The 17,612-nt window shown below is 31.2% G+C and overlaps 1 protein-coding gene across 2 annotated transcripts; it reads right to left on the bottom strand.

Moving 5' to 3' along the window:
* Nucleotides 1-1,656: 1,656 nt before the first annotated feature.
* Nucleotides 1,657-14,696, bottom strand: Ccha1 (neuropeptide CCHamide 1). 2 transcript variants are annotated; one of them, XM_077402995.1, is made up of 6 exons: nucleotides 14,470-14,696; nucleotides 13,692-13,842; nucleotides 5,791-5,826; nucleotides 5,458-5,665; nucleotides 2,465-2,636; nucleotides 1,657-2,347 (listed from the first exon to the last, which is right to left on the bottom strand). In XM_077402995.1, exons 2-6 carry the CDS (start codon nucleotides 13,756-13,758, stop codon nucleotides 2,327-2,329), a joined length of 504 nt encoding a protein of 167 aa, XP_077259121.1. In that variant the 5' UTR covers nucleotides 13,759-13,842; nucleotides 14,470-14,696; the 3' UTR covers nucleotides 1,657-2,326. The 2 variants fall into 2 exon arrangements, with proteins under 2 accessions (XP_077259121.1, XP_077259123.1); XM_077402997.1 differs by having other exon boundaries at nucleotides 14,503-14,696.
* Nucleotides 14,697-17,612: the final 2,916 nt, after the last annotated feature.

The raw sequence follows: 17,612 nt of genomic DNA, 5'->3' as shown, positions 1-17,612 counted from the left end.
TAATCGCGAACGCTGCATAAATATTGTCGCTTGTCGGTAACATTTACCATCATCGTGTGATAAGCAACTTGCTCTTCGTTTTAAGGTGGAAGCGCATAAAATCGCAGGAGCCATGGGCAGAATGCAAAAGCCATATGCGCATACGTTATAGTATCTGCATTCTGCCCATGGCTTTTGTAATTTTATGTGCTTCTACCATATCGTCTGTTGTTGAGAAATCAATGACACTTTGTATTCGGGCAAAATCTGTCGAATGTAAGTATACATTATAAGCACCTTTCTTGATGTTTATGGTGTTATGAAATTTTTTGCGAAATAATAATGTCTATTAATGTCAAATTAGAATACGATTCTAACTAATATTATTGTATTGTTAATAATAATTATTTATTATTTTTACATTTCTGTAATAATTGCAACGAGAAACATAGAAATTGATACTATCAGTATTGATACTATTACATAATAAGAGTCTATTTTATTTTATTTATTTATCTTATTTACACACGTGTGTAAAATGCGATGATAGTTTAATTATATATAGTAATTTACAACTATGATTTCTAGTGATGTAATTACTTAAGTTGCAATCAACGGTTTTATTCATAAATTTCGACTTATTTGTAAAGAATCATTAAGTGAAATAAATATTGGCGGACATCTAGAAAGTTTGAAGACTGAATTAAATATTTGAGACTGTTTTACTTTTTTATAATATATAGCAATACACACTTTTTTACAAAATTTAATCGATACATACTTTTAATTTAGTAATTGATTTTCAATATGCATATATTAATTGATATATATATAAGATCAAGGTTTCAGAGATCAAAGTTTATTCGATAAGACTTAATAGAGTAGAAGGAATTATGGTAAAAAGCATATAATTTTACACTGCAGATAATTATTATTCTACAGCAGTAGATATTATGCAGTCTTGTTAGTTGAAAGAGAACGCTGCAGTAATTAGTGAAATTGTTATCGTTATGTTCCAGAAAAAATGTTTGTATATAAAAACATATTTTAATATATATAATCATATAATATTATATAAAATATTATATAAAATATGTCCATACATATATGTCCATACTATGTTCTTTTTCTCTTGTATAATCTCTGTTTGTATGCACAAGAAAAATAATAAGAAAAAGAATTAGAAAATAATTAAAAGGATAATTTTTGCATTGTTTTTTACAAAAAAATAAAGTCTGAGTAAATGTGAAAATTTTGCTCATATATAATCTCATATATAATCATATTTTACATATAATTATTTATATTAAATCTGATTATATATGATTATAATAAGCAAATAAATAAACAATGCAAAAACAATTAAAAAAAACAATGCAAAAATTATCCTTTAAATTATTTTCTAATTCTTTTTCTTATTATTTTTTTTGTACATACGAACAGAGATTATATAAGAGAAAAAAAAATATATAGATGTATGTATATGATGGACATATTTTATATAATATTTTATATAATATATAATTATATATAATATTAAATATGTTTTTATATGAAACATTTTTTACCAGGTAGCTGAAGAAATGAACATACAAGGTTATTGTGTATGAAATATACAGTTTGAAAATAAAATTAAATCACTAAAAAGATCTTACAAAAACATGATCATAAATAATAAAAAGACAGGCAGAAGTCGAGTATTATGTAGATACGAAACGTAAGTATTGTTATATTTTAACTAATAATTAAAAGATTAATATAATACATTTTTACTTTCATACATTAAGATTGTTTTTGGTTTAAATTTCTTCAAAAATCTACCTGAAAAAATTGTAGCAGCAGAACATTCTTTATAATGTAAAATGCATTATTACAGAGAATTGACAGATTTACTTGGAAAGAAGCATAATATTGAACCTCTAGTCGTATCAGGAAATAAAGGTACAATACTAAGAACTGAAAGAGCTATACCTACGTAAGTTTTATGTTAGATAATTACTAAGTTTACTAACTAATATTATATATAAAGAGTGCATATATAACACATTGCAGAATCAAAGTTTATCTATACATAATTACAGATTAGTTTAATTACATTATAAAGAATGTTCTGTTGCTACAATTTTTTATATACATTCACATTACATATACATTAACATAAATATAATTTCTTTTTTTATAATTATGATCCTTCTTTTGTTGAAAAAAAATTGCTGGATTTAGTTTGTTTTGAAGCTATTTTAGTATATAATTGTAAGACAGGTGGCCGAATTATAAAGGTGGCCAACATGACAGGTTATACTGTATTATCGAAAGTTTTACTAGAGAATATCCTGTTTATTTCATATTATATACCATTCTCTTCATTCTGAAAACAAACGTTATATCGTTAAGCGAGCACTGATATTTGATAAATTAATGCTTAGAAATACTCATTGTTAGTAATCAATATAAAAATTCGATAATTGATAATAGAATCACGTACCAGATATTTGAGTATATCTAACTTTTGACGATTGTTAATTAGCTTATCGTATTCATCAGGTGAAATTAGGAAGGTTTCCTGATTGTTTTCAAGTTTCTTGATCATATTACGTTGTGTGTTGTCGTTGCTAATTGTCCTCTCATTATCTTTGTTTTTATTGTTTATTTGAGTTCTGCAAATGTATATTGGTTATTATATATATATTAGCCTATTAATTATTAATATATAAAATATATTTCTTATTTATTATTTAACATATAAAGATATATAAATTTATGTTCAATAAATTATTTTCTAATGGCAAAAGTAAATATATTTCAACGAAATTTATTTGAAGTAGAAGAAAAAGAAAACAGAAAATGTGGGTAACTAAAGAACAATGCCCATTTAGAGTCAAAATTTGCCTGTAAGAGAAACTTATATGAAATCTGTCTATCTTTACATTTTTGGGTCTACTGAACTCGAATATAAGACTTAAGGTAGGCGTCTCGCTACGTGCTAGTCATGTGACTGTTTGTAGGTTTTCACGTTCAGAAAATATATTTCAGGCAATTTTTGCTAAGGAAAAAATAATTTTATGAATTATGATGTAAAATTTCATACGTGACAAAGTATGTTACTTTTTCCAAATTGTGTGATTTTTCTCATTTGACTCCGTTTTGATCAGCTGATCATGCGAGTCGTCGAGAAAGGTTACAAGTGAGGTTACATCTCTTTTTCGATTGAATTTTGACAATTACTGAGAAAGGGTTTCAAAACGCATGACAGGGGTGTCAATCACTATTCAATTCGGCTAAGAAAGACGAGCCCCATAACCTGCAACTACAGTGATTAGCCAGCGGCGTTGCCAAGTCTTTCCAACTTCACCTCGACCAAAAAATGTCTGCTCGATTACCGCATTTTCACTAAAATAAACTAAAAAATTAGCAGCGAAATCTCCGGTAAACTATATATTTTATGGTTGCATCGGATTCTTCGAAATCTAATGTACAAAAACAATGTTTTTTCTCACTTCATCTAATCGAAAAATTCGAAAATATGTGATTGAAACCGTGATAGAGCCTTCTTTTTCGTGCCGTCTGTATATGAAGTAATGTAAAATTTGTGATTTTCGAGATCGATTTTCTAGAGTATAAATAGTCGGTAAGGAGCCATAGAAAAAATCGACTGCAAAGTTGATCATATAATTTGATATAAAATCCAAAATCGAAAACTTTATCTAATACATGTCCTGACGAGACGATTACCTTAAAATTGTCCAGGGAAATTTGTGAAAATGCAGTTTTGTGATAGGAAAGCTTTGTTCAGTAGTAAGTATTTTGTAATGATCAAATGGCATTTGTAAACAAAAGAAGATTTTCTTTTTTTACTATCATCTTATTATTTTTTTGAGTTTAAAAAATGGAGCGTGTGTGTGTGTGTGTGTGTGTATGTGTGTGTGTAGCTTGTTTTTACTGTTGCCAGCATTTAGCTTTACCCAAGATACATCGCGTGTAGGTTGCTGGATTTGTATCTTTTCTGTCTTGTAAGTTCTATATCGTTACTGATTACGTTTGACATGACAGACATACTCACATATGACCTAACTAGACGAATTAGACCTTACGAGACAAAAAGAAATACAAATCCAGCAACCTCCACGCGGTGTATGCTAATGCTTGCATGGGTAAAGCTAATGCTGGCGGTGACCGGTGACAGTAAAAACGCGCGCGCGCGCACCCCCATCTTTTAAACTCAAAGATAGTGATAGAGTAAAAAAAGAAAGCCTTCTTTTGTTCACAAATGCCATTTGATCATTATAAAATACTTGCTGCTGAACGAAGCTTTCCTAGGGGATGTCTCGTAGCTTAGTGCGTAAGTGCGATAGATTAGTATGTTATAATAAGGGTATAATCATGAGTTCGATCCCAATCATCTCACATATTCCTTTTTTAAGAGGAGATATCCCGGTTTAAGGGAAAAAGAAAAAACAATTTTAAGAGTTTTAAGAAGTCGAGATTACAAGAAGGATCCCCCGAGAGAGATTAAGGGGTAGATATTGATTAAAAAATAGAGATGCATATTTTGCATCTGCTTTCAATGATTTTAACTTTCATATTCAAGTTTAGCAGATTCAAAAACATAAAAATAGACAGATTTTATACGTTTCCCTTACAGGCAAATTTTTGCCCTAAATGGGCACCGTTTTTTAATAAAAAGAGAATGATGAATTAAAACTGTTATTTACCGCGTAATTATCTTAATACATTGTTATTTCTCAATTAAAGTGTTGAAAAGTTGAAAAGTAACCACGACTATATATAATTGTACAAAGCAAATTATAAAACTTTGAACGGGAATTATCGAACAAGTGCGCTTTAAAACTTTACCAATCGTAAAACGCATTTCGTTCCTTACAATATTCTATATAACTTTCTTATTATCTTTTCGCAAATTAGGCTATCTATAAAATATCTAGTCATTCTAGTCCAATATTCATTCGATTACAGTTTGTGTTCTTTTGTCACATATATACAATGTTTGAGAATATTTCAGTCAGAAGTATAATTTCATTGCTTGAATAATTTAGGCGGGATATTCTTTTGAGAAAAATTTTGTTTCAAGCCACTATAATTGTTTAATCTCGAGCACTAACAAGTAAATCCGAACTTATCAATTTAAATAAAACTGCGCATCAGGTACATAAGATATACGTGTAACAATATGCTTCATTCAAATATCTTATCAATTTTTATATGCACAAAACTTAATCTTAAAAAAATTAAAAGAATACTTTTGCGTTTTACGTAATGTTTCCTAATAAAATATACCGTTTTTTGTAAAAATTTTAAGATAAATTAAACACTAAAAGGTTGCATAAACAAAATATTGGTCAATTTTTCGAGAAAGTAATTACAGAAATTGCAAAATTACACGCATGCAGTTTTTCGAAAATAATATTCTGCCGAAGTTTGACACCTATTCCCCAGCTTCATTTTTTGCGAAAAATTCACCTGATCGACTCAATGCCTTCGTCAATCATCGGTGCCGTATCCCACTTTGATAGGACATATGGTTCCTTAGAGAAGCCGCCAATGAACTGTCCGGTCATCAATTTGGGCATAATCAATGGCTTTAATAATGGCGCGATGCCATTTAGTCCGTTCGGCTTAGTTACTAAGCGCACAGGTATACCTTGGACATCGCTGCGCTTTCCTTGCCCTAAAAAATTTTTATATATTATTCTTACAATACACTATTAATGCGTTAAACGTATTGGGTTATTAAAACGTATATTATTACTATTTAGGTAAGAAAATATATTTACTAAAAGTAACGGTACGTACCTCCCCAACAAGTATGTCCATAGTATAGACAGGACCCTGGATTGAAATGATAAAGTGTATATATATATATATATATATATATATATATATATGCATTATATAATATTGAATATATTACAATTTACGGATTTGTAACTCCATTTTGTTGTTAACATATTTACATTTTACATCGCGTAGTAAGCAAGTAAAAGTAAATACAGTGGAATGTTCAATAAACATTTGTAGGTATGTGATATTAAGTTATGGAAATTTAATTTCGATTAAAACTGTAATATAAGATGACATGAGAATCGAATATAAAATTCGACTAAAGATGTAAAAATAATATTATGATGCGTCCATCTTTCTCCGGTGGATAAAACAGGAACCGTATTCAGTGCATTGCAAGAGAGAATGTAATAAACATTTATTTGAAGACTCTTGGTGTTATTATATTCCCCAGACGATGCTCTAAGATGCTCTAAGAAACGATCTTGTGAATCGTCTATAAGCGATATGGAGAAGTTTGCCTCGGCATTCTTTGTACGCAATGAATGTCAGGACAGATAATATCCCGTAAAATTGGCTTTTCGTTATTACTTTTATTATGATTTCGTTTAACATCACGTTTTAGAATTTATTACGCTCTGATTTTATTATGCTTTCGTAGTAAAGAATTTGCTTATTTCGAGAAATAATATATATTAAGGAATTAAAGATTCAAAATTATAAAAAAATTCTTAATGCCAAGAATCACAGGTACCGATTAATATGTATATAGAAGTAAAATAATTATATAATTAAAATAAGTAATATTTTTGTCCAGTCTCTATTCTTGTCTAGTAATATTTTATGCAACCTCATATCGATCAAACATCTAGATTGATGTTGTACTCCGCAACGTACTTTGGATCTATGTACGTCGATAATTCCATTCGTAAAATGGTTTGGGATTAAAAATTTGCGCGCGCGCGTGCATGCGTAAGAAGCTTTGAATGGAATCTCGATAAAAAAATAGGTGAGAAGTAATTGAAACTGCAATAGCCGGATTAAAGGAATGCTCATCGAAAGGGTTGCAATGGAATAAATGGAATCGGGCGAGCATGGATATTTTATTCACGTTTCGTTGTGAAACGGAAAAGGAACGACATCCGGTTGAGTATATATATGTATATATTGCTTTTGCAGCTCTGCCGCTCTATACTACTTTATAGGATAGTTCTTTGCTGGGAAGCAAAGATGCAAAATGCAGGATATGAACGAGAAAAATTCGTTTCTGTTCCCCGGAATGTGAATATATTCGATCTATCGTACGTTTACGTAACACATGTACGTAATATGTCAAGGGACTGTGGATGGCCGCGCGCGACTCCATTCTCAAAGCCCACGCTGACGGTTTTTGCTAGAATCGATGCAATTTAAACGTTACGTTTCTCTCCATCAACCCGATGGTCTTTGGCGTACTTGAGACGCGCCTTATTTGCACAAAGGTTCGTGATAATCATTAAGGAAACGGCTGACTGACGGCTATGATAGTGTAACGAATAAGAGCACAGGCCTTCGCTATATGGATAGTTTAGATTCAATTTCAATCTCGTCGCCATCGGATCATCGCAGCACTATTCTCGAAATGCAGTCTAAACGAGAACTTTACTCCGTAAAAATGAATAAAATAATCTTCATATTCTAAAACTTATTAAATTATGTACAATATAAATAAATTTTGGAAATTGATAAAAACACATTTTTATTAAAATCAATAAAAATGTTCTCTATCTTATAAATAGGCCGATAATAAGAGCGAAATAAAAAGCTAAATATTAATAAATTAGTTTATTCGCAACATAAATAAAAGAAAATTATACAATAGTATACGTTTTGGCTTTACTTAATCCTTCTTAAGCCTTCTTCGGTATCGAATTTTAAGAAATATAAATTAATTTAAATAATAATTATAACAGGAAAAATATTAGAACGGCAAATATTATTATAGATCATATGTGACATTATCAATTTATATTTGAGAAAAACAAAAAGGAGGTTCGGAAATGTGAATCTAAGGTCAAAACGACAGACTACAACATTGAAAAGAAATCTGGTCTTTTAACTTTTAACTTTTTTAACATCTGACTCAAATTCTCACAAATCCATTAGACATTTTGGACAAGCATATTCTCACCTTCCAACGAAGAATACGTCACATTGTATCTTATTTTAACCATTGACTTTAACATTGCGCGGACGCCGCGCCGTGGGTCTTGTCAATTTTTTGTATTTTACAGTTTTATTCTGATGTTTCAAAACTTATTTCCAAACCTTTTTGTTTTTCTCAAATATAAATTGACAATGTCACATATAAATAATCTATAATAATATTCGCCGTTCTAATTTTTTTGTTATAGTTATTATTTAAATTAATTTATATTTCTTAAAATTTGGTATCAAAGAAGGCTAAAATAAGTAAAGCCGAAACATATATAGTAACTAGCATGCCCCGCCGGGCTTCGCCCCGGAGAACATGTGTATTAAGACACGCAAATAGTCTCTCTCTCTCTCTCTCTCTTTTTCTCTCTCCCCTCCCTCTTCCCCTCTTTCTTTCTCTCTCTCCTTTTCCAAAAAAATTGGCAACGAAAAATTATATACTTTATAGCACTTCCCGGAAAATTCAACCCCTACTTTATGTACAATTTTTTGAGATTCGGTCATTCGGAACCGATTTCCAAAAAAATCGGTAACAAAAAATAGTACATTTTATAGCACTCCCCGGGAAATTCTACCCCTACTTCATATACAATTCTTTGAGATTCAATCAATTACTTCTCGAAAAAGTGGAAACATTAAAAAAAACCGGTTTCCAAAAAGATCGGTAACAAAAACTATACACATCATGGCGCTCCCCGTAAAATTCTACCCTTACTTCATATACAATTCTTTAAGATTCGGTCAATTAATTCCCGAAAAATTGAAAAAATTTCCGTACCGGTTTCCAAAAAGATCGGTAACAAAAAATTATACATTTTATAGCACTCGTCGGAAAATTCTACCCCTGTTTCATATATAATTCTTTGAGATACGGTCGATTATTTCCCGAAAAATTGAAGAAATTAAAAAAACCGGTTTTCAGAAAATCGGTAACAAAAAACTATACACCCTATAGCACTACTCGGGAAATTCTACCCCTATTTCATGTACTCTTGATAAAAATTCGGTCCACTAACGAATGAGTAGTTCGCGGACAGACGGACGGACAGACGGACGGACGGACGGACGGACGGACGGACGGACGGACAGACAAACAGTCGGGTTTTATATAATAGTATAGAAGTATAGATATAGATTTTCTCTTATCATTTTCTTTATATTTATGTGTTGCGAATAAACTAATTTATTAATATATTATCTTTTTAGTAGCTCATATATTGTTGGCCTATTTATCATATTACTCTTGCATTGCATAACACGACTAACAATCTAATAATTTCTCTATCTTCTCCATCGTTAAATGACATTAAAAAACTGCTAGATAATAATAACGCAAATATGCTGTATATACATCCAGCAGAGCTCGAGATATTTCGAGAGTAAAAACAAGTATAATGTTAAGTAAATAATTGATTAAGGCTCCCCGCTGTACGTTAATTTATAATGTTATTTTATGCTAATTAATACAAAAATAATGAATTGGCACAATTAAGCAGTATGCCGTAATTACAGTGCGTTTCTACTTGATTTGTTAGTAAATTAAAAAAAGAACTTTTTTTGCACTTAGCAATTAAAGAATTAAATATTAAAAATATTAGAAGCTATAATATATATAAAAACTCATTACAAATCACATCTTGAGAAAGAATCAAAGTAAAGCAAATTGATCATACTGATTAAAGGATCCATAATTGAAAGAAAACTTTGATAGTTTTAGAATATTCTTATTCATCAATGATATTGATTTCTCTGTTTCTCATCTTTAGTTCTGTTTTTAAATATATAATCTGAAGTTTATTAATTTTCCAGCATTCTTCTGACGTTCTTATATAGAAATATGAGATTTTTCCAATCGCGCAAACTTCATTTTTATTACTTTGTAGAACAAATACCCGATCTAATGTCTAATCCCTTTATTCTTTTGATATATAACTATTTTTCGATATATCAAGACGTAATTTTTAGTAATAACAATAAAGTTATATTTTACTATCTTTTATAGGGTAACTCCGGTATATACGCCGCAGCTAAGAAAGACTTAATTTATTGAGTACTATTTACTATGTTTTTAAGGCAAATGAATTATACCAATAAAAACTTTATACTGTCTACTACTATAAAAAAAAAATAGAAATATAAAATATTCATTTTTTGTATTTAAAAAACTTTTAGAAAATCTCTCTTGCATTTTTGCCATATATCCCAGAAGGGTGGGTTATATAACATTCATGGGTAAAACATACGCCTTATAAAAAATTACAAATAATGTTTATAAATAAGGCAATGAAATGTCATAATAAGTTATAAAATGTGTGTAAAAAGTGTATTAAGATGTAAGAATGATAAACAAATTATAAAACTGAAAAATTTTAAAAAGAAATTAGAAGAGCAATAGATGCATTAAAGATTATTGTTATACGATCCAAAAAAAGAAGGCAAACGAACACATAGGAGATTTTGAGTTTTACAAAGTGTCTGTACTATGGCATAAATCCCGCATGCTAACTTGTCGTATATCCTAAACAAGAGGGATATACAAGATATTAAGTTAAACAAAAAATACATAAGAGTTATGCACTTGTATTTTGCTGTATATTCCATCATTTACTATCCCTCTAAACTTATGTATCATGAAATACCTTTTACTTTCCCTACAGAGTAATCATTTTACGTAGGTCGTAACACAAGATCGCGCTTCTTACTACGGTGAGAAATCGATTCAACTCACGACAGTTTCGTTAATATTAACAGTAAAGAACTGAAATTTCAACACAATACTAATATGGCATAAAGGCACATAACAGAATAATTGCAAGCAAGTACCGTCATTCCTTCTATTTTTTCTGACATCTGCGACAGTAAAACCCCGCGCGGCGTAAATATCGGAGTTACCCTATATCTCTCTAATTTTAAACTCCGAATATTTCGATTATTCCATTAAAAATATTGAACATATTTTGTTTAAAGAATTGAAAAAGATTTTATCAATTTTCTTATGTTATAAATCCGGTAGCGGTAATTTTTATTAAATTTTTAATAATTCAATATATTAACACTGTATTAATTGCACAAAATGCTAATTGCTCAAAGAATCTTGTAATCCATAGTTTGAATGACAGAGAAGGTAATTGTAAAAAAATATGTATTTACTGTATGTAAAATTTTAAGTACATGCCAATTAAACTTTTCCAACTTACTTCGATGTTGAATTAATTTATGGCAAGTTGAAGACGAAATTCTATGTTATAGCGTTTCTCATGATAATCCACTTAGCGTTTCGCAAACATTATAATACGCTTACATCTTTTTATTTCAAATTAATGGCCACGTATCCAAGAACAGTCCGCAGATATCGCAATATCTTGAATAATTACCTTCCGCCCAATGCGCAAACAAAATGCAATAAACATTTTCTCAGTTACTTAACGTATTTCTGTTAAGGTTCTGCGAGCATGCCATCCAATGAGCACTCGAGTTGGTTTTCATGAAAATGTAATCATGATTATAGGATAATAAGATGCAACTGCTATGAGATTTGCATTTGTCTTACGTATGTCTTGCTCGCGTTATTTTATAAATGTATAATATCCATAAAAGCGAACTATATAATTTGTTGAAACTGATATTTTGTGCTGATTAATTTTGGAGCTTCGCTGACTTTTGAAATAATACTGATTAGACTGAGATTAAAATCTAACGATTATAGTTTACTTAATTTTTGACTGAAAAGCAAAATTTTAAGAGAAAAGATTTCGAATACGGACTAATTCTAAAGTGCACGTTTATTATTTGTATGAAAATATCATGATACAATAATTATAAATGTAAAGAATATCAATACATAGTATAATAAACAATTTAGACGGAATAGGTCAATAAATCTATTTAACTAGGGCAGCGATCACGTGACTTCCTGCCTAGGGCGAAAACGTGAAAAGTGAAAATTTTCACGTGAACTTGTGATCGTGTAATTCGACGAAATGTGGAAACGTGATCTCGTCAACAATAACAAAAAATTCACGCGGAATGGATAGAGCAAAAAGTAAAAAGCAAAAAATGAAAAGTTTCACATAAAATTACGTGATCAATACCTAGAAATATGTGTCTTTTTGGTTATCTAACTAATGAATTTTGAAAGCTGTTTACTGAGGACTAACGAGAATTAACAATTCATTAAATATATAAAAAAGGCCAAAATTAAAATTATTGATTATTAATTATTTGGGCTGTACTTCCGAAAACGTCCATGCTCAGATTTAGGTGAAACTTTCTGAATAGGTTCCTTTTAGATAGAAAACACATATACCAAAAGGATTTTTTGCGACTCCAAAGTTTAGCAAATTTTTTAACATTTTTAACTTACTGTTTCCGCACATACATTTTCTACGCGAAACAAACCAAAACAGCTCTCAAGTAATGTAAACAACTATAAAATCATACACAAAGTACAAATATATTAGTTTATATACTCTGCTGTATACTCTGCTTTACCGAAAGCCTACTCTGCCTCCACCACGCATACACTGTCCACGCGAAACGAGGTGCCACATAGATTCGTGGCGCGCTTTACAAGCTCGTTTAAGTAGAGGTGGTATTTCACCTCTACTTCTCACCTCACAGAGGAAGTTTCACCAATGATGTTTATGTTATGACTTTGACGGGTATGACTTTATGGTTGTTTACATTACTTGAGAGCTGTTTTGGTTTGTAAATACTGTGTGTGTGTGTTGTGTGTGTGTTACTGTGTTGTGTGAATATTTGTGGCGATATACAATAAAAAGAAATAAAGAAGATCCATTTTATGTATTACTAGATGATATAAAATATGTGTATTCAGGAAATTAGAGAATATATAATGTTTCATAATATATATATATATATAATTTTTTTATTTGTTTTGTATATAAACTAATATATTTGTACTTTGTGTATGATTTTATGGTTGTTTACATTACTTTTGAGAGCTGTTTTGGTTTATGAAGATCTTTAAAACGAACAATGTATATATGTTATGAAATCGGAATTTAAGCGACCCAACTGGCCAAATAATTTCCGATTTGTGAACTATTTACTGGCGAAGAAAAAGTTTCTGTCATGTATATGTTATGGTCAAAGCCCGAAACGCGGGTAGGTAATCCTAGGATTGACTAAGCAATTCTGCCAAACGACCAAGCGTCTTGGTCAAAATCTTTGTAGTAATTTGTTGATATGTGTAGTGTATACAGTACACAAATAGGCGGGAGAGGGGTTCCGTCGTATAAAAAAATTAATCTAAGTCCAAGCCTATTCTTAAAAACTGCTTTAACTAAGACGCTTGGTTGTTCCGCAAGATTGACCAGTCAATCCTAGGAATGCCACGTTTCGAGCTTTGACCATAACATATACATTCTTTTCAATATAAGTTCTGCTCGTATAGTAAAGTAATCTTGAAAATTTTGCAAAGTTTTTAATATTACGTATGTTTCATTATGATAGAAGTGCAACACAAGTTTTGAATTAAATTTTCTAATATATTTTATATTATATTACAATTTTTTGTTATATTAATAATATATTAATGTGTATGTATATTAATATATATTAATAATTATTATATATAATGAGAGAGAATGCTATATTTTGTCTAAAACGTTACAATTTGTGACTACAATTAATCTAGATTAAGAAAAGTGTGGAACAGATCTTCAATTAGAAACAGAAAAATGTTGTACTGTACCTACCGGATTCGCATCCGGCGAAGCAGAAGATTAATACGATAGAAGTCTGCATGAAAATTGTCCAAGCCATCTGATATATTTTGATATACTACTTTATGTGTATGAACGATCGAATAAATACGTTCCAGAAATGTAGCCCGAGGTTGTTTATTGCCTGCAAATCGATTTTAGTTTATTTTTTCGTATAAAAAAATTTTGTTTTTTAAATAAATTAAAATAAAAATTTATAGAAAAATTTTAAAAGGAAGATTTTTATTTTATTTATACAGAAAGATTATTTCAACCTTAATGACGTTAACTCAAGTACGACTTTTAGAAATACTAGCAAAAGCATTTTATTTTCTGAAGGAAATCTGAAGGAAATAGAATGTTTTCGTTAATTAATATCGATCACATGCAATCAACTGCTATTAGACGATAATATAAATTATTTATGCACAATCTAGACATATTTTCAGTAGTTCTTTATTTTATCAGTCAAATGTATTATTATCAATTTTATTTTTAAACTTATAATCACGTTTTAATAAATAAAATAAACCTATAGGTGTTTGTATAAAATGTAAACTGCTTTACTATAAAAACTTAAATAAAAATTTTTTAATAAACAAAAATTTTAAGGTAAAATATAAAAATATTTTGTCTTCACGTTAGGTTAAAAAACTTAAAATCCTGTTTCGGTTCTTGTTTGTTATTTAAATTTTCAATCTTTGCAAAATCTTTAAATAAAATCAGAGATAATAACACAAGAAAACAAATCAAATATATCTCAGAATTTTACCTCGTCGGAGATTTTCACCGTTCAAGACCTCACCTTCTCTTTTTCTATACGCTCGCAAAATAAGCGTGCGTATGTCACTTCACCTTTGCAAAGACGAGCGAAACACCGCTTGAGACTACGTTCTGCGTGCGTTTCACTGAATTTGAGGATTCTTTCTGCTGACAGAGGAAGGGTCGATTTTGATCAAAGATCGAAGAGATCGGCGACTGAACTCAAAGCCGGGGTGTCGCAACCACGGCTTTTATATACGGTGGCAAGCTCTACGGTGGTGCATGGTGGGGTGGCTGAGCAACTCCACCCTCCGGATGCGCACCTGCGTCGGCGACGGGGGACACGGGGGATTTGGTGGCAAGCGAACGAAAACAATTGTCGTGGGTGGGATTTAAATGAAAATTTATGATAACACTAAGATTTTGACGTTAGCCCCGCCTAGATATTGAAAGCAGAAAGCGCCTTTAAATCCGGATGAATCAAACATTATTTAAAAATGAATTTTCTACAGTGTATAGCTATTTCATGATGATGTACACATCGAAAAAAAATTTCTAATCGTAAAAATAATTCTTGCAATTATCTCAACTAAAACTTCAAGCTTATTTCATGTATTTTCATTTACTTCAGATTTTAATTCATACACGTTTAGTACTATATTTAGTTTATACATATATTTAGTATATTCAGAACTTTAAACTAGTACAACTGGTGTCCAGAATTATCATTGCTCTTTTCTTTTATCAGATCTTTTGATTAATTTCTACATTAAACGTTTTCGCAATCAAGCATCAATTTACTTTTTGAGAAAGTAAATTGCGTTTGATATTTAATAGTCTTGAAATTAAGAGGTAATTAATGTTCTGTTATAAATTTGTGTGGCTGAGATTCAACTTTTGTTTAAAGCTCATCATCTTCCGCTACATGAAATTCGAAAACTAATTTGTATCTCGATTGATATATGCAGAATATGTTTGTCATTCCTTAGGCGTTTACCTTCTCATTCGCGGGCGTACGAATAAGAGCACACATGTAAAATTTAGGCTCGCACCCACTAAAAACACCCCCTCTGGCATCCGGTCTCCGGTATGCCAGGGACCCCGGGACTTGTCGCACTACGTCAAGGCCCCAAGTTAACCGCGTGCTTTCAATCATATATTTTAAGATTCCCGACCTATTGTTAGCTAACGCTTCTTCAATATATATCTGTTAGTTTTCATGTCTTCTATATTAGAGATCACATATCAACTAATTGAAAAAATCGTAATAAGATTATATCTCAAGACATACAACATGCTTCCCCAAAGAAGTGTGATCTGTGTTATCTAGCGTTATTACTAGTATAACCGCCTGTAACTTGTCGAGATATCATTCTGCTGGCCATGTGGCTGCAACACTTGTAATTAGTATTATCTGAAGAAAAACTACAATAACATCTCGTACCAAGAAATATTTCTTACCATGTAGGTATATAAATAAAGTTTTTTCTTACCACGTTAGTATATAAATAAAGTTTTTTGCCGAAACGCTATGGCGCACTCCACCTTTCATTGAAACGAGAGCGCGTTTCGAAAGGTAATTTTTGTGCTTGCGCTTTTTAAATTACTGGGACCGGGGAGTCTCGCGTAACGCTCGAGGAAGGTGCAACAAGTTCCCGGATGGCTGTAGATCAGCTGGACGCTCGCAAGTGGTATAGATATCGCAGGGTGCATCGTCCGCGGGCGCGCTAATCATAAGTAGATACGAGCATTTCTAGTCAGACCTCATAGACGGATCAACGTCATACCTAGCGCTTAGTAGATTCGGATCAATCCTTTATTGACCTGCAATATTAATGAGCATTTTCGTTAATAGCTTGTTATATCTGCAATTTGCAGCCGCAAATAAGGATTCTGAATTGTGATCAGCCCGGATAATGAAAAAGACTTTTAACGAAAATTGTCGACGAAATTTTTTGTGCGACAATTCCGACCGCGTATTAATACGGAACGTAACGCTTCACGTTTGACAATGGAAGAACGGATGCACGGAACGAAGAAATCTCGGAAGAAATACTTTGTCAATAGATTATACAGCTAATTTTGGGTGAGGAATATCCTGTTCACTGTTGAGAATAAAATTTATGTGATTAATGTGGCATTTTTTTAACTAAAAATTGCAACAGATCTTTTTGAATTATCCAGCATAACAGCGCGGCTATCTTTATTCGGATTAGATTTACGGTTTAATCAATGTATTTCTTATACAGGTTGTTGGGAATAATATGATAAATCAACCTAGACTAACAACAAACTTTTTGCCATTTTGAAGTGTCGAAGCATCAAGCGCATCGCAAGTGTATCGAGAAGTTCAATATCGCGTCGCGCAAGAATTATGTCAACAGCTCTGTATCACCCGCTCTGTTTCATCATGGAGGAGAGTGGTCTCGCGTGCCAGTCGTAAAACCTAAGTCATCAGAAAGAGGAAGAGTGGCACAAGTCGCTCTTTCGTTGTCAATTACTTTCGCGGCCCTTCACATAGATGGCAATAAACGGGCGATCCACTGACGATTTAATCTAACGCGCACGGAGAATAGTCACCGAATTACTCATTTGAATGTTGGGCTGCTTTCGTCACTTCACAAAATTCACGATTAATATAATTTTATGGCGCCAGCTTCAATGGCGCGAAATTTGTTGGATCAATATATAACCCTTTCCCTTGTAAGCGGTATACAAATTGTCCCTGCCATTTTTTTAGCGCAATATTCTGATATTTAATGAAAAGGACGTGTACGGATTACGTATCGATTACGGATTGTTATATTTCAATTGAAGCTTAAATTTCATATTTAAAAGAGAGAGAGACAGAGAGAAGAATAAAATTAATTTGAAAATTTTTATATTACTAGATAATTAAATTCTCGAGGAAAAAATACATATAATAACAGCATAATTTCTTCTCTTCCTAATTCGCCAAGCTTCTTATAATCTGTAAGCGAAATTCTTACTCGCATATTAAACTCGATGAATCTCGGAAAGAATTTCCTACCAAGAGCCAAGAAGCAATATGTCGAATCATTATAGGCTTGCAGGAAGTGTTCCACTAACTAAGAAAACGTCCCTATTACGCGATACTAATACTTCATGCCAGATTTCACGATAATGAGTCCG

Source organism: Temnothorax americanus, unplaced genomic scaffold, assembly GCF_048541705.1.
Source record: "Temnothorax americanus isolate GAGA-0224 unplaced genomic scaffold, ASM4854170v1 Scaffold165, whole genome shotgun sequence".
NCBI classification, from domain to species: Eukaryota; Metazoa; Arthropoda; class Insecta; order Hymenoptera; family Formicidae; genus Temnothorax; species Temnothorax americanus.
The sequence above is the reverse complement of the archived record's forward strand: the minus strand, read 5'-3'. Positions and strand labels throughout refer to the sequence as shown.

Excerpts from the sequence above, each read along its gene's own strand:
- Ccha1 (XM_077402995.1), bottom strand. The coding sequence starts at position 13,758 with ATGGCTTGGACAATTTTCATGCAGACTTCTATCGTATTAATCTTCTGC. Across the intron at positions 5,827-13,691 it reads CTTCGCCGGATGCGAATCCG|GGTCCTGTCTATACTATGGA; the intron begins GTAGGTACAGTA and ends ATTTCAATCCAG. Across the intron at positions 2,637-5,457 it reads GAAGGCATTGAGTCGATCAG|AACTCAAATAAACAATAAAA; the intron begins GTGAATTTTTCG and ends ATACATTTGCAG.